This window comes from Lynx canadensis, chromosome B4 (assembly GCF_007474595.2).
Source record: "Lynx canadensis isolate LIC74 chromosome B4, mLynCan4.pri.v2, whole genome shotgun sequence".
Lineage (NCBI taxonomy): Eukaryota > Metazoa > Chordata > Mammalia > Carnivora > Felidae > Lynx > Lynx canadensis.
Genome location: NC_044309.1, coordinates 136,027,032 through 136,052,563, shown reverse-complemented (window position 1 = coordinate 136,052,563; position 25,532 = coordinate 136,027,032). Strand labels below are relative to the sequence as shown.

The 25,532-nt window shown below is 57.9% G+C and overlaps 1 protein-coding gene across 2 annotated transcripts in view; it reads left to right on the top strand.

Moving 5' to 3' along the window:
• The first annotated feature begins 5,796 nt into the window (after positions 1-5,796).
• SULT4A1 (sulfotransferase family 4A member 1) overlaps positions 5,797-25,532 on the top strand; it is a 33,393-nt gene continuing 13,657 nt past the window's right edge. For both annotated transcript variants that reach the window (XR_003970081.1, XM_030320868.1), the window contains exons 1-4: positions 5,797-5,974; positions 22,431-22,561; positions 23,710-23,790; positions 24,299-24,425. Coding sequence is in view for 1 of the 2 variants with exons in the window: in XM_030320868.1 (XP_030176728.1) it covers positions 5,806-5,974; positions 22,431-22,561; positions 23,710-23,790; positions 24,299-24,425 (508 nt within the window). In the remaining variant the exon portion in view is untranslated. The remainder of the gene's footprint in view (positions 5,975-22,430; positions 22,562-23,709; positions 23,791-24,298; positions 24,426-25,532) is intronic.

The window sequence follows — 25,532 nt, the reverse complement described above, 5'->3', positions numbered from 1 at the left end:
TTGTGTTCATATATTGGGAACATGTTCACAAGGAGTTCTTATCTTTTAGAGCTCTATACTGAAATATTTATGAATGAAATAATATATGATATTTGCTTCAAAACAATCTGGATGGGGAGCTAATGAAACGGGGATTGATAACAGTTGACACTGGGTGATGAGTTCACAGAAGTTCATTATGCTATTTGCTCTAATTTTATAGATGTTTGGCATTTCCATAATAAACGAGTACTAAAGATTGGATAGTACATGCAAATAGAAAATACCCAGAATCCCAGACTGGGAGGGCAGTAGGATGTGATGAACTGTGAGCTTTCAGCACCACGGACAGCAACCAGCGGCCGCTTCCCTGCCGCCTCGGCAGCCTTGGGGATCCCAGGACAGAGAACTTTGGGATCCACCTTAGGAGGCGTCTGTTCAGGACAGAAAGCTATCCAGCCTCTTACACACCTCCAGAGATGTAGCCGTCACTACCCACTGGGTAGACCAGGCCTTGGTGGGCAGCTTTGGCTCATAAGAAACTTCTGTTTTCTGCTTCTTAAGGATACCTTTGTCCAAAATCAATCGTTTATCTCTATGTGCCTATTTCTGGGCTCCGTATCCTGTTCCATTTATCTGTATGTCTGTGCTTATGTCAATTCTATGCTGCCTTGATTTATAGCCTTAAGGTAAATAGCTTTCTAGTAAGTCTTGGAATCAGGTAGTATGAACCTCCCAACTTTGCTATTCATTTTTTTATTAAAATTTTTTAAAAAATGTTTATTTAGTTTTGAGAGACAGAGAGAGACAGAACATGAGCAGGTGAGGGGTAGAGAGAGAAAAGGAGACACAGAACCCAAAGCAGGCCCCAGGCTCCGAGCTGTCAGCACAGAGCCCGACACGGGGCTCGAGCTCACGGACCGTGAGATCATGACCTGAGCCGAAGTCGGACGCTTAACCGACTGAGCCACCCAGGCGCCCCGATCTCTGTACCTTTAAAGTCCAGAGATTTGGAGGCACCTGGGTGGCTCAGTCGGTTGACCATCTGACTTTGGCTCAGGTCATGATCTCATGGTTTGTGGGTTCGAGCCCCGCGTCGGGCTCTGTGCTGACATCTTGGAACCTGGAGCCTGTTTCAGATTCTGTGTCTCCCTCTTTCTCTGACCCTCCCCTGTTCATGCTCTGTCTCTCTCTGTCTCAAAAATAAATAAACGGTAAAAAAATTTTTTTTAAGTGGAAGAGGGATGCAAAGGAGGAGTCAGTCAGTGTCAGGGTGATATAATGTCAGAAAGACCAGACCCACCATTGCTGGTTTTGAAGATGGAACAAAGGGGCCACAAGCCAAGGAGTTTGGGCGGCCTCTAGAGGCCAGAAAAGGCAAGACAGTGAATCTAACCCCAGAGTCTCCAGAAAGAAGTACAGCTGTGTGGACTCCTTGATTTATCATAATGACACCCTCATTAGACGTCTGGCCTAATGGACCTATCAGATAATAAACTTTAAGTCACTGAATTTGTGGCAATTTGTTACAGCAGTCATAGAAAACTAATGAAACAACGAACGCATACCATCACCTACGCTCTCTAACTGTGGCATTTGCCACATATTCTCTCACTGTATATATGCACATGCACTCACATTGGTGTTAAGTGTGGCCGTTCTTTAGAACCGTTTGACGATGAGTTGTGGACATCATGATTCCACACCCCCCAAATCCTTAAGTATCTACCTTGTAAGAAAAAAACGCATTGTTGACACAACCACGGTACGGTTTTAAAATTCATGAAATTTAAAATTAGTACGATATTACCAGCTAACGTACAGCCCATATTCATATGTTGCAAATTGTCCTAATGATGTCCTTTATGGCTTTTTTTTCTCCCATGATCCAGTATCCCATCTGGAGTCACAAGTCACATTTAGTTGTCAAATATATGTGGTCTTCTTTAATCTAGAACATTCCTTTCAGCTTTTTGTTTGTCTTTCGTGACACAGACATGTTTGAAGTGTACAGGTCTGTGGTTTTATAGACTGTCCCTTGGCTTAGGTTTTGTGTTCTCTCCCTATTATTGGATTCAGGATATGAATGTTTGGTAGAAAAACCACACAAGTATTTCTACGTCCTTCTCAGTACATCCCATCAGGAGCTACAAGGCATCAGTTTGTCCGATATTAACGATGTTTGTTTTGATCACTTGGTTCAGACGATGTCTGCCAGATTTCTCCACTATTAAATTACCTTTTTCCCTTAGTAATTGACAAGTAATCTGTGGGTAGATGCACTGAGATTGGAAAAATACCATCTTCCTCAACAAATCTTCACCCAATGATGGTTTTAGCTTCAAACGATAGACTTATCTGACTAATTGTTACTGTAATGGCTGAAAAATGGTGATTTTATAACTCCATCTTTCCTTTAATATTTATTGGTTGCCATTTTATTGGAAAGAACAGTTTTCTCTTCTCTGATTAATTAATTATTTCTTAGTTTCAGTGTGGAATCATGGGTTCTTTTTTTTCTATCATTCCTTTCCTAATTCATTTTAAAATATGCTCATTTAAAATATTTCGGTTTAGGATAAATGCATATGTACATAGCCATAGTAAATTGTTATCTAGGTATAACGTACATACACAAATCTCCAGTGTATACCTTGATAATTTTTTTTTTGCATATACATCTACATAGGGCATATTTTGCAGGTCCCAGTACAAGATTAAAATGTAGGGACCTTTGTTCAAAAAGAGAAAAAGTGCCACTAAAGTTACTAAAATATAAAGCTTTCCCCTTCTGCAATCTCTCTCTCAACCTGCCATGATGTTTTTAATTTTCCATTTATTGTCACTTTCTCCAGCACTGGGATGCTTGTAAGGTACCTGCAGATACTCACAGGAGCCTAGGGACCCACCCCCATGCTCCGAGAGCTGCCTACTTCCTCCTTTCAGCTGTGAGATCAAACACATCATGCCCTGACTGGGAGCAGGGAACTCAAGCCAGGCATTGCCCCTTCCTACAGGTCTGCCCACCCCAAGGGTATGGCAACCTCCACACCAGAGGAATGGGTACTTGAATTGATGGTGGGAGAGAGGCTTACCTTTTTTTTTTTTTTAATTTTTAAATGTTTATTTTTGAGAGAGAGAGAGAGCGAGCATGAGCGGGGAAGGGGCAGAGAGAGAGAGAGAGGGAGACACAGCATCCAAAGCAGGCTCCAGGCTCTGAGCTGCCAGCACAGAGTCCAATGCGGGGCTCGAACTCACGAGCCGCAAGGTCATGATCTGAGCTGAAGTTGGACGCTCAACCAACTGAGCCACCCAGGTGCCCCAGGAGAGGCTCACCTTTGTGATTCATCCACCAAATGTGCTGTGGTGCTGCCAGTCTAGGACAGAAATGACAAGGATGCCCCAGCATCAGAGCAAACCCTCTTTCCGCTGATGCCCTGGTCCCATGGTCATGGGGCAGGGGCAAGAAGAGAGGTTGGGCCGAGTTAGAGCGCCACAGGACAGGAGTGGATAGTAAAGAACTTGTTCTGGGAAGGTGGCAGGAGGTGGGACTACTCATGAGCTGAAGCTCCAAGCCCTCGACACATGCTCCATTGCCCCCATCAGACTTCATTTATAAAGCAAAGTTCGAAGACAAAATTATTAAGAATTTCAAGATAGTGACCACAGACTATGAAACCCCAAGGGCAGGGCCATTCTGGATACGACTCCGCGGGCTGCATGACCATGAAGCAGGCCCTGCATATACATGTACATGTGTAACCATATTCACACGTGTCTATATCATCATGTACCATCACCGAGAGCGAGGTATAATGTTTCCAACACTCTGGAAGGTACTCTTGTGTCTATTCCCAGGCAACCCCCTCCCTCTGCGCCAAATTAAGCACTTCTCTGACCTCCATCACCATAGATGAGTTTTGTTTGTCCTTGGATGGTGTAGGAATGGAATCATACAACATATCGCCTTTTCTGTCTGGCTTACTTTATTTATCATTTTGATTGTGAAATTCACCTCTGTTGTTGCACATACCAGTAACTTTTTTTTATCGCTGTGTAGTTGTTTCATTGTATGAGTATATCACAGTCTACCTCTGATGGGCATTTGAGCGTTTCCTATTTTTGTCTGTTATACACAAAGTTTTCCTGATTTGGCCTTCCAAGCTAGCCCCGTGTCCTTTGGACCTAGCCCATCATTTTTCATACTTTATTTTTTTGCCCAACAAGAGTTTTAGGCTCATTTTGTACTTTTTTTTTTTTTCTTGCCCAGCCCTGGAATTGGCCTTTTCCCCAAGAAAGCCTGGTTCCTTTTGCTTGGGAGGTATTGAGAAACCAATATATGGGCTCTGGGTGTGCCTAGTTATTACTGAAAGACCTGAAGGTCTTTTCAGCAAAGGTGAGAAATAGGTATTTTTAAAAATCATAAATTCATGTCAGTGCTTCAAATTCCAATCCAAGACCATCTCCCTTGCCTTCTCCCATAGTGAGAGCCCTCATCTGAAACATGAGGGCATTCATTCATTCGCTCATTTCCTACAGCCTTTGGTCAGCCGTCTGTGCCATTACCTAATTGTTCTCAATGTCTTGGGGACTTGGATAGTCTTTTGTTTTGGTAAAGACAACCACAAGACTTCGGACTCAGGGTTACTTGCTCTTTCCTCTCTCTGACCACACGGCCCATGCCTCCCTGCTCATGTGTGTATGTCCCTTGCCGGACTCGGAAGTGTCTCATTCCACAGCAAGGAGAGAGAGCAAGTAGGTCCTGTCCACTTGCTTTACTCAGGATTCTTGCTGGTGCAGTTATCTCTGTCCATCCTCCCAGTTATAGAACCTAGGGATAGAGACTGTCATTCCCTTTTCACGGTCAAGGACATTGAGACTCAGAGAATTAGACCAGAGCCCCCCCGCCGTTTTCATCTTTGCGTTCCCCAACCCCAGGCATGTGGTAGGTGCTTAATACGTGTCTGTTGAGTGAACGACCGAATGTGGGGTCATGCTAACACCTCTTTAGAATTCGGTTGTTCTCAAATCGTAGTCGGAACAAGAAGTACCTTATCAAGTGCAGATTTCGGTGGCGCCATCCCGAGAGACTCTGTCTCTTGAGGTCTGGGGTTGGCCCTGGCATCTGAATCAACACTCCCCCCCACCCCCACCCCCGCCTTCCGCCCGCATATGCTTCATAGCACCTGTCACCACCTGCCATGATCTTGGTTACTGACAAATATCAGCCCCCAGAGGGCCGGGCTTTTGCCTAGAGTATCTCGGGAACCCAGCCCAGGGCCTGGTACCTATCAGATGGTCCCCTCAGTATTTGTTGATGACTCTGTAAGGTCACTTCTAGCTGGAGTGTTTCTGAGTCTGTGTCGAGCGCTTGTTGGATGACGGCGCCAGCGGGAGGATGAATGAACGCGCGCTGGAGGGGACGCGGACTGCCTGCGGCTTGGAGGTGGGCAGGGGTCTGGCCCGTCCGGGGCGAACGCAGGCCGGCCCCGCGGCCCTACGACGTCACGTCGGCGGAGGGCGGCCGGAGCACGGCGGGCGGGGCCGTGACGTCAGACCGCGGAGCGCAGCCTCCGGGCCGGCTGGGGCGCGGCGCCGCCGTGACGTCACGCCCGCGGAGCCCCTTCGCCGGCGGCGGGCGGGGCGGGGCGCGGCGCGGGCCGGGCGGCGCCGTGACGTCACGCCTGCGGAGCGCGGCGCGGCGGCCAGGGCGGCGGGCGCGGGCGCGGGCGCGGGGCGCGGGCGCGGGCGCGGGCGCGGGCGCGGGGCGGGCCGGGAGCGGGCGGCGCGGCTGCGGGGCCGGGCGGCGGCGGCGGCGGCGGCGGCATGGCGGAGAGCGAGGCCGAGACCCCCAGCACCCCGGGCGAGTTCGAGAGCAAGTACTTCGAGTTCCACGGCGTGCGGCTGCCGCCCTTCTGCCGCGGGAAGATGGAGGAGATCGCCAACTTCCCGGTGCGGCCCAGCGACGTGTGGATCGTCACCTACCCCAAGTCCGGTGAGCCCCGCGCAGACCCCGCCCGCCCGGCTCTGCGGCGCAACCCGCGCCGTGGGGGGGGTGGGGGGGTGGGGAGAGGGGGCTTCCCGTTGGGGGCGGGGAGGGCGGGGGCCGGAGCACTACAGGGCGGGGTGGGTGGGGGGGTCGGCCGGCGTTTGGGGAAACCGAGGCCGGAGACCTTCGGAGGTGGGCCCGGGTGTCCACGGCTGGACAGCGTCCGCTGGGGATAGAGCCCGTTCGGTCGGAGCTGAAAGGAGGACAGGCCCAGGGCCGCCACCCCTCCAAGCTTCCCCCGCCCGTTACCCAGCCTACCCAGCCGGCTGTGTGACCTTGGGCAGTCACTTAACCTCTCTGTTCCGGGGCCCTGTTCAGCCTTTGATGAGTGCAAAGTCCTGGTGGTTATTTGGGGAGGGGGGATGAAACGGATGTAAGGGCGTCCCTCATTTCCTGCGTGGGCACTGGGTGGGGGATGGGACCAGCCATGCTCGGAGTGCATGCCCGGCTTTCCCTTGTTTTAGGGCCGCCTCCATCACCCAGGAATCATCAGGCAGGACCCAGGGCATCATATTTCCTAGCATTAACTAATCTCGTATTCACGGAAGGTAGAGACGGTCATTTTCACTTTACGGTCTAGGCAGTGAAGCTCAGAGAGGGGCAGTGGCTTGCCCAAGGTCACACAGCTGGTAAGTGGCCCAGCTGGGATTTAAAGCCAGGCTCGTCCGCCCAGGACTTGATGTTAACAGATTATCACGTAGTGTCTCTCCTGAGGTCTGTAGGGAAGAGAGGCAGTTTTCCCGTTCTTTGAACATACCAAGGGTTCCCGTTATCGCCACTGTACTGGAGAGGGAGGGAGACACTTGGATCCAGACCGTGCAGTGTGTCTGTAGCCTGGTGTAGAAGGTGGCCAGCCTGGAGGCCATGTCGGATCAGCAGTGGTACAGCTTGCTGAAAGACCTGTATGCCTGGCTCTCGTAGCTGTGCAGGGTCCCAGCCACCTGAGAGGTAGGCCTGATCCTCTGAGGAAGGTTGGGGAAGGGGCTGTCCGTGGAGGGGGTGGGGAGTCTTGTTGGTTGGGGGGAGCTTGAAGAAGTCTGGAGGTGCTGCCAGGCTGTCCTTGGGAAGGGGGAAAGGAAGGAGACACACACACTGTGCTTGCCATGGCCGAGGGCTTTCCTTCTGCTGCAGCCCCACGGCCCCGTGGGTATGGGGGCTCAGCATTTTTCAGATTTTAGCGCCATCGATACCGTATGGCTGGAAGTCCCCCGGCCGGATGTGGGGCTGTACTTTGGACCCCCACCTTAAAAGTGGGAGCAATAGAGACTAAAAAATCATCTCATGTCGGTTTAGGACAGGGTTTGCCTCGAAATGAACTGTGAAAAACTTGGTTTGGGGAGCGCGTTATGATTTTTGAATTGCAGATGAGAGTTTGTGGTCTTGTGTTCTTTCCTCCATTTTATGAAGTTAAGAAGCTGGTGTGGGAGGAGGCACAGATCAGGAGGCCCACTTGGAAAGCTGTGCCCTTGGAGCTTGTGGGGGACGCTTTAGAGGGACCCTGCATCGGTGGGTTCCTGCGGGGACCTTTCCAGGCACCTTGATGGGGAATGAAGTGTTAGTTTAAGGTAGTTTTCTAGATAATCCAGACTCAAATCTTGTTTGAACTTGCATCGTTCAAAGACAGATGGAAGCACATCGTGGATTTTTTAATAAGGAGAATAAACATAGGGCTCTTTCCCTTGGTGACAGAAAACCCAGTGGTGGCCTTGAGACCCTTATGCCTTGTGTGAGGCCCCTTCACACAGAACCCGAGAGAGCCACCTCTTTAAAACTTAAAAAAAAAAAAAGAAAAAATTCCAGCAGTCCTTATGGCCTCTCCAGGCTCTCACCCGTGCCTCCGAAGGCTTTCGCTCCCCCCACCCCACCGTTCGTGAAGTTTGTTACGTGAAATGATCAAGGGGGTGGGAAAACTGGTCCCCAAAGGGTGCCATGAAGATTCCCTGTCAACCGGAGGAAAGGGCTCTGGAAGTCATTGCCAGTGGCCTCTGGTAACAGAAAGATCTGGTTCTAGCAAGCCACTACCCTTGGGCACGTCGGAGCCTTGGTTTCCTCTGCCATGGGATCTGCAGCTCAAACTGGGCAATTGCGGGGTGGCCCTGGCCCTGGGGTCTTGGAGGCCATTATCTTGAGCACAGGCCAGTTGCGGCTTAGGATGCACCTGGAATGCTTTAGGAATAGGTGAGCGGCCACTTATCCAGTCCCACATGTCAGGTGCTCACCCCTCGGAGCTGTGGTTTCCGCAGGGGTGGGGGAGACCACCTTACCATCTTGATGGGCGGCTGTGAGGAAGAGGGGGATGATGCGTGAGCACCCCTCCCCGAGCCAGATGCGCGGTAAGCGCGAGGAAGGGTCGTGCTGTTGATGCGGGCCTTCATTCCCCGGCACCTGATGTGCCCAGGCGCTTTTCTAGGTGCTGGGATCAGGTGCTGGGGCTGCCGAGAGCAATCCCATCTGCTGCCTGCCCTCCGTGAGCACACTGTCTGCTGGGGGACAGGTAGCTACAGGGTGGCCGGTGCCAGGCTTGGGCAAGAAGCCAGAACTAGCAGAGGCCCCTGAGAGAAACCACAGGGCCGCTTGGGTTTCCAGAGCCCACGTCTGGGAGATCGTGGTGAACTTGCAATTGGTCAGAGCTGGAAGGGCTTGTAGAGTCCTTGTCCCCTCCCCTCCCCCACACTGATGCAGAACAGGGGTTCACGGGGCCAGGGGTTTCTGGTGGGAATTAATCCTGGCTTTTCCCTCTGCGCTCCACCATGCTCTGGGAGTGTTTCTGTGTTTCTGACATTTTAGCTCAGGTGGCAGGGTAGGACTGCGCTGCCCGGTTCAGTAGCCTGGAGCCACATGCGGCTTTTTGGATTCGATGAATCGAAAGGGCATAAAAGTAGAAACTCGGTTCCTCAGAAGCACTCGTCATGTCTCGGGTGCTCAGTAGCCACAGGTAGCTTGTGGCTGTCATACTGGTCTGCACGGGGGTCAGAAACTGCCATCGTGGCCGGAAGCTCTCTGGGATGGCCCCAGTTCATCCGTGACCCAGGTACGGGGAGCCCACTGTGCCTTCTGCAGAGGACTGTTCTCTTTATCTCCGTCCTCGTTTATAGTCCTTCATTTTTGCCACCTCTTCGATGCCAAGTGTTAAATTCGATTGTCTGCGGAAGCGTCTTGTGACCGTGCGAGCCGGTCCCTGAAGTCACGAAGCATCAGCTCTGGGAGAGGCTCCTCGGCTGAAGCCCATGAAAAATGAGGGGATTGGGCCTGATGGATTCAGTTGAGTCTTAAATCTTAAGACAGCTGGGGAGGCCGTGGGGAGATCCTAGGTCCCAGGCCAGGCGGATGACTCTTCTTTGTATACGCATGCCACCAGGCCTAGGAGAGGCCGACTGGGGAGTGTTGTGAATGTGGGGACGCTCTTCTCAAGGAGCTGGCGGTGACATCGGGAAGCCAGGCTCCTGATGCTGAAAGCTGACTGACCGGACAGGGTGGTGGTTCTCAAGGTCAGGTCAGGGGCCCAGGAAGGAGGATCACTGGAGGACTGCATGGAGGGGGTGGCCGTATTGTGAAGCTGGGTGGGATTACCGACTACAGCTACAGTCCCCCTGTCTGCCTCTTTTGAGCCTGCGAACAGTCTTGTGTTCTTGGGATTGTTGCCTTTTTGTAGATGGATACAGGTCCGGAGAGGGGAAAGGAGGGGAGAGGGTGGAACCGGCATCTGAGCGTTTGGACACCGGAGCTGACCAAGCCCCGGAAGAGTTGGGGAGAGGTCACGGGGGTGGGAACTCGCATTTGGCCAGCACCTGTTCCGTGCCAGGTGCGTCCCGGGCGTTCACATGCGGCATCTCATTTGCTTTTCCCACAGCCTGGGGGGGGGGGGGCGTTGAGCGCCTTGTGCGTGCACCAGGAAGCGGCCTACGAGATGCTGAGGGAACCGCCCCCCCACCTGGAGCTCACGTTTGTCCCGAGACCAGCGTGCACCCGTGTCCCTTTCAGTGACACCACACGGCGGCTAGTTACCCACCTTCCGGGGGAGAGGGCAGAGGCTTGAAGAGCATAACAGGAGGTTTCGTTCCGAGGCGGCTGTGCTGCTTCTCCTTCCTTTCCCCCCTTCTCTTTTCTGCTCCTCTCCCTGCTCCTTCCCTTCGCTCTCACTCCGGCTACCTGCACACAGTCAGGAGGGCTTGGGATCAGGGAAGAGGGCGGCACGTCCAGGTTCCTGGCTTGGCGAAGGGAGCCTCTCCCCTCATCGCCGCTCGGGCTTGGAAGAGAAAGCCTGGAGAACCGCTCTCAGGGTTCTGGAGGGAGAAAGGAGGCGGGGCCTCTGGGAGGAGCATCTTTCTGACCCCAGTGGAACGGGAAGAGACTCCCAGGGCCCTCTCTGAGCTCCAGGGTCTCACCCTGATGCCTCATGTCTCATTCGTCCTCGACAGGGACGACTTCTCCTGCCTCTCCTCCCACACGCACTTCGTTCCTGGTGTCCGCTCGTCTGTCCCCTGGCTGCCCCGCTGGTGGGGAACGGGCTCCTGGGGCCTGGGGATTTCAGCACTCTACTGCTGAGAGTGTAACGGAGCTGTCACAGAGGACTGCAGCCAGTGAGCGCTCACATCTGTCCACCCCTCTCTGCCCCGGCCGCATTCTCGGGAGTTCCTCCTCTCGCACCTGGAGTCTTTTCCCTTCCCTCCCCGCCTAGTTTACCTTTTACTCTGCAGCTAAAGTGACCTCTTAGAAACAACTCTGACCTGGGTCTCTCCCTCATTAGACCCCTTCACTGGACCTTCTTTGCCCTCCGGCAACATTAAACTCCGTAGTCTGTCCTCCTGTGATCTGGAGTCACCTGTTCTGTGTCCTTACTTGCCAGCCGCATGGAACTGTCGGGACCCGTCGGCTCTTTCCCTCTTGGCTTCGCCCCCTCTCTCTGGCGTACTCTTCCCCTCCCACCTCCCCCGTTCCCTTCCCTCTGATTACCTGATGAGGACTTCTCATCTTCAAGATGCCACTCATCCGCTAAGTGTGGGACTAAACATCGTTCCTGGGTCCCCCTCCTCGTATCGTTCGGCACACCAGATGTGTCACCCCATTGTCCCATGGTTTCCATAGTTTCTGACGAACGGTCAGTTATAGTTCTCTGTTCCTTTGTGGAATGGGTCTTTTTTTTCCCTGAGTGCCTTCAAGATTTTCTCTTTATGGTTGATTTTCAGCACTTGGAATATGATGCGTCCAGGCATATGATCTTTGGCGTGGTGGAAGTGGGTACTGATCCTGCTTGGGGTTCCCTGGGCTTCTCCGATCTGTGGTTCGTTGCCCTTCGTTATTTTGGAAGAATTCTCTGCTGTCGTCTCGTCAGAGGTCTCTTCTGTCCCATTCTCTGTCTCTCTGCTTCTGAGATTCCAGTTACACATGTGCCAGATTGATAATTGTCTTACTACTCTTGGATGTCGTGTTTATTAACTCTCTGCGTGTTTCCGCTTGGGAAATTTCTGTTTCCTTCTGAAATTTCTTTCCGAAATTTCCTTCAGGTTAACTGATTTTTTCTTCTGCTGTGTCAGATCCACAAAGTCAGGTCTGTGAGCCATTCGGAAGCATCGTGCATTTCTGTTTCTGTGTTTTTGTTTTTCCTCCAGCGTTTCCACTTCTGGTTTCCATCTCACTGCCAAAATATCCTGTCTGTTCAAGCGTGCTGTCCATGTTCTCCATGAAGTCCTTTAACATATTGATCAGACTTACTTTAGAATCTCTGAGTCTGACTCTACTGATTATTTGGTCTCTTGACATGAGATAATTCTTTTTCCTTGCCTTTTTTAACGAGTAGTACTTTTTCAGTTGAATGCTGGACATAGCGTACTGACTTTGAAGATGAAGGTCGTTTGTGTTTATGCTTGGAAACAGGCCTGCCTTTTTCTGCCAGGCCATTAGTGTTGGAGGGGAGTTGGTCTGGTGTGAGTTGGGCCGTGTTTGGGCTCTGTTGTTGCTCTGGTCACTTGAATGACCGCTGGTTTTAATTCCTGTAGCATCGCCTTGTGCTTAGCGTGGGGGCTGAGTTTCCAAAGGACCTTTCCTCACCGTTCCTGGCCCACTTTCACCTTTGGGTCGGAGCCTTGGAAGGGTCTCTCCACACATCCTTGTCCCTCCTCCGGGGGTAGAATGGTTACTTGTGGCTCTGATTCACTGGCTTAGAGAGGAAAGGTTTCCACGGGGAGGCCCTCTGTTGTCTGGCCCAGCTGCACCTTAGAGCTTCTGCCTCAGGCATCTCTGAGCTCCTGGGTTTCGGTGGGGCTCTCCCAGTGATCCTGCGCCCCCCAACCCCCCACCCCAGTGGCGGCCAATTCTGCCTTGATGGTGGATCTTGTACAGGAAAATCTTACACCTCTCTTCCAGCATTTAGGGGTCTCTGATAGAGCCCAGGAATGGTATCTGCCCCTCCCCAAGGCCAGCTTTCACCCATTCTAAAGCCATATTGGTTCTTCACCAGGGCCCTTGGGACAGCAGGGTTTGCTCTTCTGCCCCCCGTGTCTGAAAGCATTTTTCCCTAGAGGGAAAAGGATCCTGGCAGGGTTTTCCCTTTGTCTGCAGCCCCAGCACTGGGGAAGTGTCTCTAGGCTGCCATCCCGTCTCTCTTATGTGCACCTGCGTAGGTCTGCAGAGGTGAGTCCGTTTGGTGCCAGCCCTCTCCTGTGTCTGGCTCCCCAAGCCCACGACGCACCACAATTCGTGAAAGTTTTACCTAAATTCTTCTTTCCCACTTGTGTGGCGCCTTGCTTCTCTTCTGACTCTCCGGAGGGCCTGTCTTTCTGGGGTTTCAGCTCCGGCGGCCTTGGACTCAGCTGGGGGTCTCGTTCACACAGCCTTTCCTTGTCAGTGTGGGAGCCACACTTTTTCCGGCTCCCTGCACCCTGGGGGAGGTGGCCCTGCTTCCCGGTACCTTGAAAGTCGGGTGAGGCAGTGGGCCTGCCTACAGCTTCCGGATTGTCAGACAGTGTGCAGTACAGCACGGTCCTCTGCTGTCAGCAGGGAGCGAGGGGACCCAGCATGGGCTTCTGCAGCGCGTTAAGGCAAGCAGAGGGGCCGGGCCATTGGGAGGTGGAAGTTTCCCTATGGACTGGAGTTTTCTGGAAGCTGAAGTCATTTCCGCTAGAAAGCCAGAGACCCCAGCTTGGGCGTTGTGTGTGTGCTGTGGCTCACCGGTAGCTCTCGTGAGGCCCAGCTCAGCCTGGAATGAGCCAGGTTCCCCTGGGCCCCTGCCCCCGAGCGGCCGGGCAGCAGACTGGGTGGTGGCCGTGTCTGTCTTTCTTAAGCCCCGAGCAGACCAGGAGGTGCGAGCACGCCCCACGTCTGTGGCGTTGCCGTCCTCACTGCTTCGCTGGGCAGGGTCCCTCTTGCAGGTGAGGAACCGTGGCCCGAGGAGAAGCTGGCCCGGGTGCTGGCAGCAGTGGGCGTGGCTCTGGCCGGGTCAGCCCCCGGGGGCGCGTGTTGGGTAGGTTAACCTCCTCCACCACCATGGTCAGCCCCACGGTCACCACCGCTGACGCCTTTGGTAGCCAGGCGATGGCATTTAACCCGCATGGTGATCTTCGCCTTCCAGGTGGGGAGACAGACCGAGAGGGGCTCATTCTGGCTCAGCATCGAGTGTTAGGAAGCGGCCGAGCCGGGATTTCAGACACGGCCTCTGGAAGCCAGTGCCCGTGTGGCCTTGCCTTTGGCCGGTTTGTCTCTCCCGTGGGAGGGGGTGAGGCCAGCACGTGAGCGGGCGTATCTGGGCCCTGGAGAGCCCGAAGCAAGGGCTGGAGTGGAGGGGTGGGGCGAGGTGGTCACAGGAGGGGAGGGGAGGAGGTACTCTGAGGCCTGGTACTCTTGCGGGTGCTGGGGCTCTGCCTGCCGGGAGCTCCAGAGACGCTGTGAGTAGGGCTCAGGGGGCTCCCTCGAGGGACAGGAGGCCGGCACTCACCCGCCACAGCTCCTGTCCCTCAGCGGGTGAGGGCGCCCAGGCCCTTGGCTCCTGGCCCTTCCTGGCCTGCTCCTCCAGTGGCTGAGCGAGAAGCAGGCGGTCCACTCGGGCTGCAGGTGACGTTCAGGGCGGTTGAGGCGGGTGCCCCGGACACTGAGAGGGTCTGCTGGGGGAGGGGCGGGTTACCAACACCTGGGCCCGAGTCTTGGGGGCGAGGCCCTCACCCTTTCTCAGTGTCCTGCTGTTTCGGGTGGAGGTGACGCGCTCTGTTTCGAGGGGCTTTTGGGAGGGGACTGAAGGTGCTGACGTGCCTGTGGCGCCGTGCTCGGGCCTCGCACTTTATTAGCCGCTGTTTTCTTTGTCCCCTCTTTCGTGTCCGCTCCACCTGGAACGTTCTGTGCCGGTTGCTGCGTAAGAGCCCGTCTGGACTCGTGCCTTGAAACGACTCCGTGTCTGTTGTCACGGATCTTGGCCCAACCCGCCATGTGTCTGCGGGTCAACAGGAGGCTGAGGCTGGGCTTGGCTGGGCATCTCTGCTGTGGGGGTCTCTTCCCTCGTCCAGGGACTGTCCCTCTCGGTGATGGAGCAAAGCACAAAAGGGCAAGTGGAAGCACGCAGGGACGTGCGGCTTTGCCTTCCCGCCTGGGCCGTGGCCGGTCTCCTGGCTGTGCCCAGCCCAGCGTCCCCTTCTTCCAGGAGAGGCTGTGAACCCACGTGGCCAGGAGTGCGTGGCGAGGACCTGGGGGCCCGGTGGGGAGCGGGGTTCCCTCTGCTGTATGCCGCGGCCACCCTGCAGCTCACTGGCTCGTCCTGTCCTGAGGCTCCTGTGTCAAATGCTGCTTTTAAAAACATTTTTGTTTTAATGTTTATTATTTTTGAGAGAGACAGAGCGTGAGCAGGGGAGGGTCGGAGAGAGAGGGAGACGCAGAATCGGAAACAGGCTCCAGCTTCCGAGCTGTCAGCACAGAGCCCGACGCGGGGCTCGAACCCACGGACCGTGAGATCACGACCTGAGCCGGAGTCGGCCGCTCAACCGACGGAGCCCCCCGGGCGCCCCCAATGCTGCTTTTTTGAGTGGAGCCTCTCCTGGCTTTCCTGGGCCCTCCTGGCGACGGGGCCTCCCTCTCAGGGAAGAGCCACATGCTCCGGCTGGCGGGCTCAGCGGGCCTCGAAGCTGAGCTCCCGCAGTGCTGGCTGGGGAGGCCTCCCGGCCCCTCCCTCCCTCTGCCTCAGCCTCGTTCCGTCCTTGCCGTGCTGGGGTTGAGGGTTCGAGCCGTAGCCTGCAGGTGAGAACGTGTGGCTCGAGGCCTTGGTCTTGCTGCCCGCTTGCTCGGTAAGAGTGGGGGTGTGTGTGGTGTGTGTGTGTCATTTGTGTGTGTGATGCGTGTGAATGTTGGGACGTGGGGTGTGTGCACTGTGCGTGTTCCTGGGTGTGGTGTGGTGTGTACGTGTGTGCGTGTGGTGCACGTGAAGAAGCTCTCGGCTCCAGAGTCACAGTTTTGGGTCCTGGGCTCACGGTGTCGCGTCTGTGGCCTTGGCCAGTTCACCTCTGAGCTGGCTCTTTGTGTGTGAGGTGTGATGACAGAAGCCACCTGGGGGCTTGTGCGAATCCACCGAGGACGGGGCTGAGTTGCTGCGACAGCGCCTGGGACGCTGAGCACGGCCGTCGCTGTCACGGAGGTGACTGCTGGGCGCCCGCGTGAGCCGCTGCGGGCGTCTCGCCTCGGTTCCCCGCCCGGTTGCAGGCGTGGGACTGGCCTGCGCCTGTCATCTCCCGAGAGCCGACGGGGCGTATGTGAAACCTCCCGGATGGGGACAGGTGGTTTCCCAGCGAGGACCTGGAGGCCACGTCAGCCTCTGTCGGGAGAGCGGGTCCGACGGCTGGCGAGGGGCCCGCGGGAGCCCCAGGTCCTGGGTCACCTGGGCCAGCTCCGCGAGGCGCGGCTTCGGACGCTGGGCTCTTGCTGTTTCTGGACGGGTCCCACTGTAACGTGTCGACGCTCCCGGCTCCAGGACACCCGGGGCGCATTTGACAGAGGGGGGTGGGTTGAACGCACGTGCTCTCCTCTGCTTCCTCTTACGACCTCGCTGCGTGACGATCCCGGGGTAGACACGGCGTAGACCGCAGACCAAGGAGTAGACCTGGGGTCGCAGGTGCCCGCGGATTCCCGGTGATCGGGTGCGGTGGTTGAGTGTCGTCCGCTGGCTTAGCTGGCAGGAGAGCCCGAGTGCCGGCAGCGGGAGGGCCGCGGGTGCACAAACCGGTTCCAGCCGCAGGGCTCCGGCCGTGGGGTGCACCCCTCAGAGGGTGGCAGCCACGGGGGGATAGACAGCGGGAGGCCGTTGCAGAGACGTGTTTCTTGGGGGAACTTGATCGGGGAGGCTGTGGATGTGGACATGCCGAGCACAGCGTAGGCTGAGCTGCGGTGCCCTGTGGGAAACGAGGGTCCCGTAAAAGCCACGCCCTTGAAATGGAGGTCCCCGCCCCCACCCCTGCTTGGCTCCCGGCATGCAGGTGGTCCCCCGGGACAGAGAGTAGAGGCATCTCCTCTGGAGACTTTGACCCCACAGATGACCGTGAGAATCTGCACGTGCTCAGCTGGGAGAGCCCCGGGTGGGGCTGCCGCCGCAGACACAGGAATCCCCATCAGCAGGCCCTGCCCCCGCATGGCTGCGTCTGGATCATTCTTACCTGCCGTTGGACTCGAGCTCACCGGGTCTTCAAGTCTCCAGAACGAAGGACAGAGACCTGTAAAAACCAACAGCAGAAAAAGGAGCTTGGAGGAATCCAGGGCGATGTATAGAGCAGTAGAAAACCTAAAACAGCAGAGCCTCACCCGCATCGTGACCCTCCAGAGCCACCCTGGAGAGCGGAGACAGATGAGCCTTCCCAGAAGAAAGCGACGGCACCAGGAGGGAGCAAGGACAGATCACTAAGGGGCTCTTGGGAAGCTGAGATTTTGAAAACTCAGTTGTGAGCTTTGGATGGTCAAGCGGAGGAAGTAGCCCGGGAAGTAGAAGAAAATTTTTTGCAAAATGATGGCAAATAGGAGCAAAAAATAAGAAAATTGGAAGTTGTCAGGGGTGCCTGGGTGGCTCAGTCGGTTAAGCATCCGACTCTTGATTTTGCCTCAGGTCATGGTCTCATGATTTGTGGGTTCAAACCCCATGTTGGGCTCCACGCTGACAGCGCGGAGCCTGCTTGGGATTCTCTCTCTCTCCCTCTCTCTTTCTGCCTCTCTTCTCATGCTCTATGTCTCTCAAAATAAATAAACCAAAAAAAAAAAAAAAAAAAAAAAGGGTAAGATCTTAGAGTTCCAGAAAGAGAACAGCGTGTGTAAGAGAGAAGACTATAAAAACTGGGATGTCCAGAGCTTGAGGGCATGAGCTGGAGAGCCCCCGAGTGTCTGATACGACGAGTGGGTGAAAGCAGACTGGAGGCCCTGTGGAGTCTCGGCAGGAAGAGGAGGCCTTAGTCTCCAGAGCCAGAACAGGGCACGTTTAAAGGCGTGGGACCCAGGAGCTCAACGTTCTCACCGTGCTGTCTGTCGCACGTCTGGGGCAAACGCTCTCCAGCCCGGAATTCTGTGCGCAGCCAAGCTTCCGGTCATGAGCAAGGTGGGCACGGATGCTTGTCCTGCTCGGTCCCCAACTCAGGCAGCAGCCGGAGGCGGGCTCAGCCAGTGCGTGGGAAGACCGCAGGGAGGGCACACGGATTAAGGACGAGGTGCACCGGCCCGAGGAGATCCAGGAGGACGCTCGTGGAGAGCGGAGGGGGCGGCGGGATTGGCAGGACTGAGAGCGTCCCAGAGGGCTTGCCACAGAGTCCCGGAAAGAATCACCAACGGCTACGGGGAAAGCGAAGCAAGCAAGCGAAGGCAGTGATTTACTCTGGGAAGGTCGACGTCCTGTGTAAGAAAGTCAGTGTGACCGTGATACAGTGTATGTTGAGCAAAAGACTCAGTTAAACTCTAGGGAAGACCGAAAGTCATGCTGCGGCCACACTGGGAGGAGGGAAGCTTGTGAGTGAACTTGGCCAGGGCCTGTCCTCATCAGTTGAAAATCAGTAGACCCTGGAAATCACACAGATCGTGAGAGAACTGTCTAAGCACATTGGACATTTGAGGGTAAAAGAACCAGCCGAGGGTTTGCTCTCGGTGGGACTGGGGCCGGGAGGAGAACTGGATTTTCTGTTACTCGTCTTCCGGTGTCCTGTGACTTTTTAAACCAGCGTGCGTCTGACCCTCGGAAGTGATAAAAGTGACAATAAAAGAAGGCCCCGGTGGTTTGGGGCCCAGGCCCGATCGGTTCTCACCAGAGTGCCGGTTCCTTCTGTCCCCAGAGTTTGGGCGGGAGTTTTGATGGGCTCCATCGATTCCTGGGGAGTCCCGCCCACAATGCCAGACACTTCCTAGGGGTCCAGCGTCAGAGTGCACCTCCGCCGTGTGAGCCGCGGTTTGGGATCAGCAGAAGCGCTTCTGGAAAGGATCGCTCGCATCCAGTTGACTTGAAAATGGAGCTGTTGGGAAGCGTGTGGCTCGCGTCACTCCCCGGGAAGGCCACGCCGCCCGGCCGGCCCTCCCGGGTGTCTGGTCTGGAAGCCTGGCTCTCCTCTGCCTCACCTTGGGTCTGCTGGCCGTCAGCCTGCCCCTGCTACGGGGCTCCTCCCGTGCTCGCCTCCCTCACAGGCCTCAGACCACAGGAGGATGGTTGGGGGTGCCGAGGCCCCACCCCACCCCTGCCTGCGCTCGTCCATTTTGGCCCGGTGGCTGCCGGAGCGGAGCAGTGCCTTCTCCCCCATTTCCCTGCAGGCTACAGGCTGGGCTTCAACAGGGCTGGCTTTGCCCTCGTGTCTGCTGGGCGTGCTCAGAGGCCACGGTGGTGGAGGGGGGGATTCCGTGGCCTTATTGGTGCAGGAGTGAGCTGTAGCTGTCGCCCAGGGCGTGGTTTCGACAAGAGGGGCCTGACAGCTTGTGTCCCTTGTCGGGACGAGGGTGGCCTGGGTGGGCAGGAGGCCGTGCAGTGTCCTCGTGTGTGAGTGGCCCTGGTGAGTGGAGCCTGTCGTGGTGCTGGGAGCTCGGAGAGATCTTCATTTGCCTTGAGGTTCTCTGGCCTGGAGGAGGTCACCTTGTGGCCCTGACCCCGACCACCCCGTGAAGAAGAGAGGGGTGTTGCCGTGTTTTTCCAGGGGGGAGGGGCAGGGACTCCCCAGGCTGGCTCTCCGTGCAGGCTTCTTGAATGAATAGAGGGACATGTGGGGGAATAGCTCTCGGGTGGCCACCACCAGATCCCAAGTGAGGACTGTGGGCTAATCCCTTGTGGGAGACACGTGGCTCCACTGAGGGGGTGTCCCAGAGTGGGGAAGGCGCTCCGAGCTGGGGTGCCCAGGCCGGGAGGGTCTCAGGGGAGAGCCCACCTGGGTGTGGAGGACGTGTGGGTGAAGACCAGTCCCGCTTCCCAGGTGGGTGGGGGCGACTTTAGAGCGGCTTCGTTCCGTCGTCCAGGCCCGTGTGCTTACTCAGCACCTCGCCTGTGTCGGGAGCCGTGTTAGGAGTGTGATGGGAGTGTGGTCGGTGGAGCAATGACCCCTGAAGTATCCACGTCCTAATCCGCGAACCTGTGGGTATTTCGCCTTACGTGGAGGGGGAGGACGGAGGTTGCCAGAGCTGCCCTTCGGGTGGGAGATTGTTCTGGATTATCTGAGGGAGCTCTGTGTGTGCACAGGGATGCCTGGCAGAGGAGGCAGGAGGCGGGGTTAAGCAGTGTGGCTCCGGCTGGACAGGGGGAGCGCTGACGTCCTGATTTGAACCCAGCAAGGCCTGTGTTGGCCTTCTGACCTCCGGAGTCGCGGGACGGTAACTGTCGTTTGAAGCCACGGTGGCCGCAGAAACCAATACGTAACTAAGACGTGTTCTCTGTCCTCGCAAGACCGCCGGTCGCACCAGGGCACCAGGTGTAGTAGGACAGAGGGACAGGGTGCTGTGGGGTTGGGGGAGGGCTGCAGATGAGACAGGGGTGTCCGAGAAGGCTTCTAGGACCAGTGGCCCAAATGAAGACCAAGTCTAGGCTGGTCAGGCAGAAGGGCAGCCTGGTGAAGCTGGGGCCACGAGGGTGCTGAGCTCTGGAGGGGGCTGGAAGGCCCGGCCACAGTCCGGAGTGCCAGGGGGTAGAGGGAGGACAAGGGCCCAGGGGGGCCGCTCCCCAGGAGCCGAGAGCCACGGGGACACGGCAGGTGGAAGGGTCACTGCAGCCGTGGTGGCCGGGAAAGTGGGTGGAGGGGCCTGCTGGGCTCCTGCTGACGTCCGGGGCCCTGCTGGGTGGTGGGACCTCCGGTGGTGGCAGTGGACATGGGGAGAGGACGGGCAGCAGGGAGAGGCATGCGTGCCACTGGTGCCTGGCCGGACCCTTGTGGACGGTAGATCCTGAGTTTGGTCTTCGGGAAGGGGCTTATGAGAGGGGTGTCAGAACCACGTGTGACTGGCCAGTGTCGTCGTTGCCGTCCTCTCTAGCTGGGGTTTCCTGTGACCGTTCCGTCCCCTCTTGCCAGCCGGCTCTGGCCCTGGAGAGGCCAGGGTCTGCCCGCTGACCGTGTCCTATGTGCCGGGAGGCGCGCAGCGTGGCCCCCCGTAGCTGGTGCTGAGGCCTAGGAAAGGCCAGGCCCAGTTGCTTGACCGGGAGGTGGACGAGGAGGGGCTGGAGGGGCCCCTGGGGACAGGCCAGCGGGGAGGCAGGTGCAGGGCCTCCTCCGGCTCCGAGGTGGCCAGCCTTCCCGAGTCGGTATTTACGGAGGCAGGGATGGGGCTTCGGGGACTGATTCGTCAATGTTAACGTGCGGAGAACGTCTGTCCGGGCCCTGGCCTGTGGGGGCACTAAAAATGGGTCCTGAAGATGTCACTCGGAGAGGCCCGTTTTGGGAACTCTGCCCACGCTGATTTCTAAGGGCGTGGACTCCCCGGTGCAGGTGCCCTGGGCTGTCGGGTGGACGGGCCTCACCAGGAGGAATGGGGTGGGTGCCACACACCGGCTATGTGACCCGGGGCACGGTTTGGCCTCAGGTTCCTCATCTGTAGGCGGGGGTGATGGTCCCCCCCTTTCGGGTTGGTGGGAGGATCCTGTGGGTTAAGAGGTAAAGTTACTTCTGTGTGAATTTAAAAAGCCACCGCGCTGTTTTCTTCAGTGCCTTTGCTCCGAAGCTGCTTCCTCTGGGAAGTCTTCCTTGATCAAGCTGTCCTCTTCTGATCACTCAGCAGGCAGCGTTTGTCCGTCCCTTCAGAAGATGTGAATTCAGCACGGCCAGGTGCCGGCTCTCCTGGTGCAGCAAAGCTCCCGTGTCTTTATGGTGGGGGGGGGGGGCCCTTAAAGGAACGCACAGACTGTCCCGGGGCGTGGCGCGGCACGGGGACGGGGGCCATGTGGGAGCGTTAGACGTGGCCGGTCAGGGAGCCCTCACCCCCGGAGGACCTGCGGGAGGGAGGAAGGAAGGGGCTGCAGGCAGGCGCCTTGCAGGTGCAGACAGTGGGGTGGGCTTGGCACGCTCCGACCTGCCAGGAGGCCAGTAGGAGCTCGGTGGACCGAGAGACGGGGTGGGAGGGGGCACAGAGTGCCGAGGGCAGGCCTGCAGGCCATGGGGAAGACCTTACCCCGAGGAGATGGGAGGCCCCCCCGGAGGGCCTTGGCAGTGGGGGGGGGGGGGGGTGCCGTCTGACATCCAGGCTGGAATGGTCGTTCTCCTTTGTTGAGCAGGGGGAGGGTGGGAGCCAGCCCAGGTGAATGGGGCCGAAGCAGAGAGCGATGGGGGCTCTGGAGGTGCCCCCGGGGGCGAAGGGCCAGCTCTTCACTCACCTTGGTGGCAGAACCCGAGGGGCGCAGTGGCCCGAGCAGGGGCCGCAGGCGGGCTGGCCGTCTGCTGCGGGCCGCCCGTCCCGGGGAGGCGACGGGCGGCGGGTGTTCCTGGGTTGACAGACGGGCGTGGGGGTGCGTGTGGGGCTGGCTTCGGTGGGGGGACGGCATGAGGCCCTCTGGGGAGTGCAGGCAGGGGTGTGAGGCAGTGCTCTCGGCAGTCAGTGTTTCAGGGTGGGGGGATGGGGAACGGGCAGCAGGCCGATTCGGCCAGAGTAAGACGACCGCGGTCTTGAGAGGCACCGGCCCGCTGTGTTTGTTTCTGCCGAGAGGTCAGGTGGGATCGTGATGGGATAGCCTTGGGCTCGCCGGGGACCCGGAGCTGAGAGCCTGTGCAGAGTGGGGTCCGCACACGGGGGCCAGAAGAGGCACCCGGAGCCACCTTTCTCCCAGGGGTTACCCCGTTCGTGCTGGCGCTCTTGCTTGCCTGTCCTGCCTGTTCCTGGGCGTCCCGCTCACCGGGGCTCTGCCCTTGGTGGCCACGTGTGCGGTCTTGGGCAGCAGGTGCGGCCTGGGGAGCGGGGCTGGCCCTCGGGCTTCTGAGCACCGCCCCCTGGGCTTCTCTCCCTCCAGGCACCAGCTTGCTGCAGGAGGTGGTCTACGTGGTGAGCCAGGGGGCCGACCCTGATGAGATCGGCTTGATGAACATCGATGAGCAGCTCCCGGTCCTGGAGTACCCGCAGCCGGGCCTGGACATCATCAAGGTACTCTCTGGGCCAGCAGCGCCCAGGCCCTGGGGCTCCCTGGGGTCCCCGAGTGGCAGTTGCTCCTGAGGGGCTCAGGGGGCCCATGGCTGGGGGGAGGGGGGACAGCCAGGACAGACTGAGGCCCGAGCCCGAGGTAGGCAGTGACGGTGAGGTTGGAGCGGTGGGTGTCGTGGGTGACTTCGAGGTAGAAAGGGGGCTCCCCAGCGTGGCTCACCCCGTCTGTCGGGGGAGTGGAGGAGGTAGCCCGAAGTCCAGTCCATCCTAGTGCTCCGATGGAGCCTCCCTTCCTGTCCGTCACCTCTCAGCCCAGACCACGGTTCCTGCGTGGACTGCCCGTCCGTTCTCCCTCTAGACGAGCATTCTGAAATACAGCGCCGACGGTGCGCCCCGCCCTCCTCTCACTGCTCCCCGAGTAAAGTCCAGAGTCCTGTGGGAGCCGGTCTCTGCCTGCACCCCGGCCTCCAGTGCTCACGCAGCTGCCCCGGGGCGTCTGCACCCCAGTGTTGGCCACGTGGATCCAACCTGTGTCGACTCCTCCGTGGAGCCCTTCTGTAGCGCCGTGCCCACCACCTGCGGGGCCCTGCCTTTGACCCTGGCGTGCAGCCGAGGACAAAACGGACAAGGCTGTCATGACCCTCCGAGAATTTGCATTCTAGCGAGGGAGACCCGAGGGGAGGAAGAGCAAGAACCTGGGGTTTAATGGCGATACCGTATAGGGCACCGTATAGGGCACAAGGTGGGACAGCACACAGGACGGCAGGCGCCTCTGGGGGATGGCTGAGTAAGGTCCCAAGAGAGGAGCCACGCGGGCACGCTGGGACGGGCAGCAGGGAGCGTGGGCCTGGCACATTCCGGGAGCAGCAGGAAGGCCCGATGCTGATGTGATTGGTCCAGCAGGCGCCCCTGGGCCCCTCGGCCTCCTGCTTCCTCTCTGCCCTTCACGGCCCGGGCAGGCCCTCTGAGCAGACCCCTGTGCCCGTGATAGCTTGGCTCACACTGTGGGTGCCCGAGGACAGGGACCACGTCTCGTCCGGTCTGGAGGGTGGCCAGATGTCGGGTGAGAAGTCTGTCAGGTGCGCTGCTGGTCCTGAGGCGGGCAAGCAGCCGTGTGTCCTCTGAACGCTATTCCCTCTGACCCTCTGCAGGAGCTGACGTCGCCTCGCCTCATCAAGAGTCACCTCCCCTACCGCTTCCTGCCCTCCGATCTCCACAATGGCGATTCTAAGGTAACCCTCCTGCCCCCACTCCCTGGCGGAGCCCCCAGCAAGCAGAGACCGTCCCCGTAGGGCTCAGGTCCCAGTCCTGAGTTCCCAGAGGCCCAGGCGTGCTAGGACGCGGTGGAGGCCAGCTTTGAGCTCCTGTCCCTAGCGTTTTATCCGTGGTTCTCATTTAGGCTTTTCCTCGCAGCGGAACGTGGGCTTGACCAGCCTGGGTCCAGCCTTGGTCCCGTGAGGCCGAGGACCCACGGCCGCGTTCACGGTCTCTGACTTTCCTCACTTTCTTGGTGTGCTCGGTTCGTGACGCTTCTGATTCTCATCAGCAGTGTCCGGACCGGCCTGGTTCTGTCCTCCAGTCCCTTTGGAGTCATGGTGCAGGACGGAAATGTAACACAGATGCCGTTGCAGGGGGAGGGTGTCCTCGGCTGGAGCGGGGCTGATCTCGGGGTGGGGGGTGGGGCGTCTGTGCGGTGGCTCCGAGGAGCAGCGACCGAGCCGTCCCTCCCTCCCGCCACAGGTCATATACATGGCTCGGAACCCCAAGGACCTGGTGGTGTCCTACTACCAGTTCCACCGCTCCCTGCGGACCATGAGCTACCGGGGCACTTTCCAGGAGTTCTGCCGGAGGTTCATGAACGACAAGCGTAAGTGTGTCGGCCGGTGCCATCAGTGGCTCCCTCGTTGCCCGTGCATGCGTGTGCCTCGTGCACGATGCCCCCGGTCCCCACGATAACCGCGTGGGTTGGGCCTGCTTTCCTGCCCACGGGCGGAGGAGCGGGGCCGGGGTGGGGGAAGCTCACCAGGGCGGCAGCCGGGGCTTCCAGCTCAGACCCCCGTCTCTCTCAGCACGTCGTTGGCATCCCGAGAACTTCCCCAGGTAAAAGCGTTTCTCTTCCTGCCGGGATTTTGAACAGTAGAAACGGAGGCCCAGATAGTCCTGCTGTCGGGGACAGAGGCCCGAGTGGGGACTGTGGCTTCGTGGGCCTTCAGCTGCCCTGGAGGATGGGGCAGGCAGGCTTGGGCCCCCAGCTCCCGGCTGTGTGACCGGGGCCTGCTTTGGGTTAAGGGCAGGCCGTGCTCTGTACAGGAGCTCGTCTGGGGAGGGAGGAGTCAAGCTGGGGGGCCCAGCTTGCCAGGGGCCCTTCTATATGTCCCCCCCCCACTCCCCGGGGCGGGAGAGCCCAGGCCACACCCACTGCACTGGGGCCTTGTCCGTGGAGTCGTCAGCCCCTGCCCGAGGTGGCTCTCCTGTTGCCGTCCGTGGCCTCTCGGGGGACCCTTCCGGGACCAAGAGCGGGAGTTCAGTGCAGGTTTGCACCCGGAAAGCTGGAGATGGGCCACATCAGTACTTCAGTTAGATCCGGGCCCAGACGATTCCATACCCGAGTCTGAAGATACACTTCTCATTTTATTTCCTGTCTCCCGTCTCAGCGCTCAGCCTCGCTGTCCGCTTGTGTGGCCCAGTCGGAGGTTCCGCACTGAGATTATGGGACAAGACCAGGGTGAGGTGCACGGGGGAAATCAGGAATGTCGTGTCCCAAATAAGTCCCGGGCAGCTGAACCGGAGCTCCCTCACAAGCCTCTTGGAAGGCCGGCCCCTCACGGGTGCAGTGGAGCACACGTGGCCCTCGGTGCCCGGAGCTGCTCGGAACCTGCTCCAGCTCTGCTGGGGGTGGGTGCGGGGGAGGTGGCCACTGCACTTGCCCCAAAGTCCCTGGAGTCCACGAAAGACCCTCTGCCCAGCCTCCTCC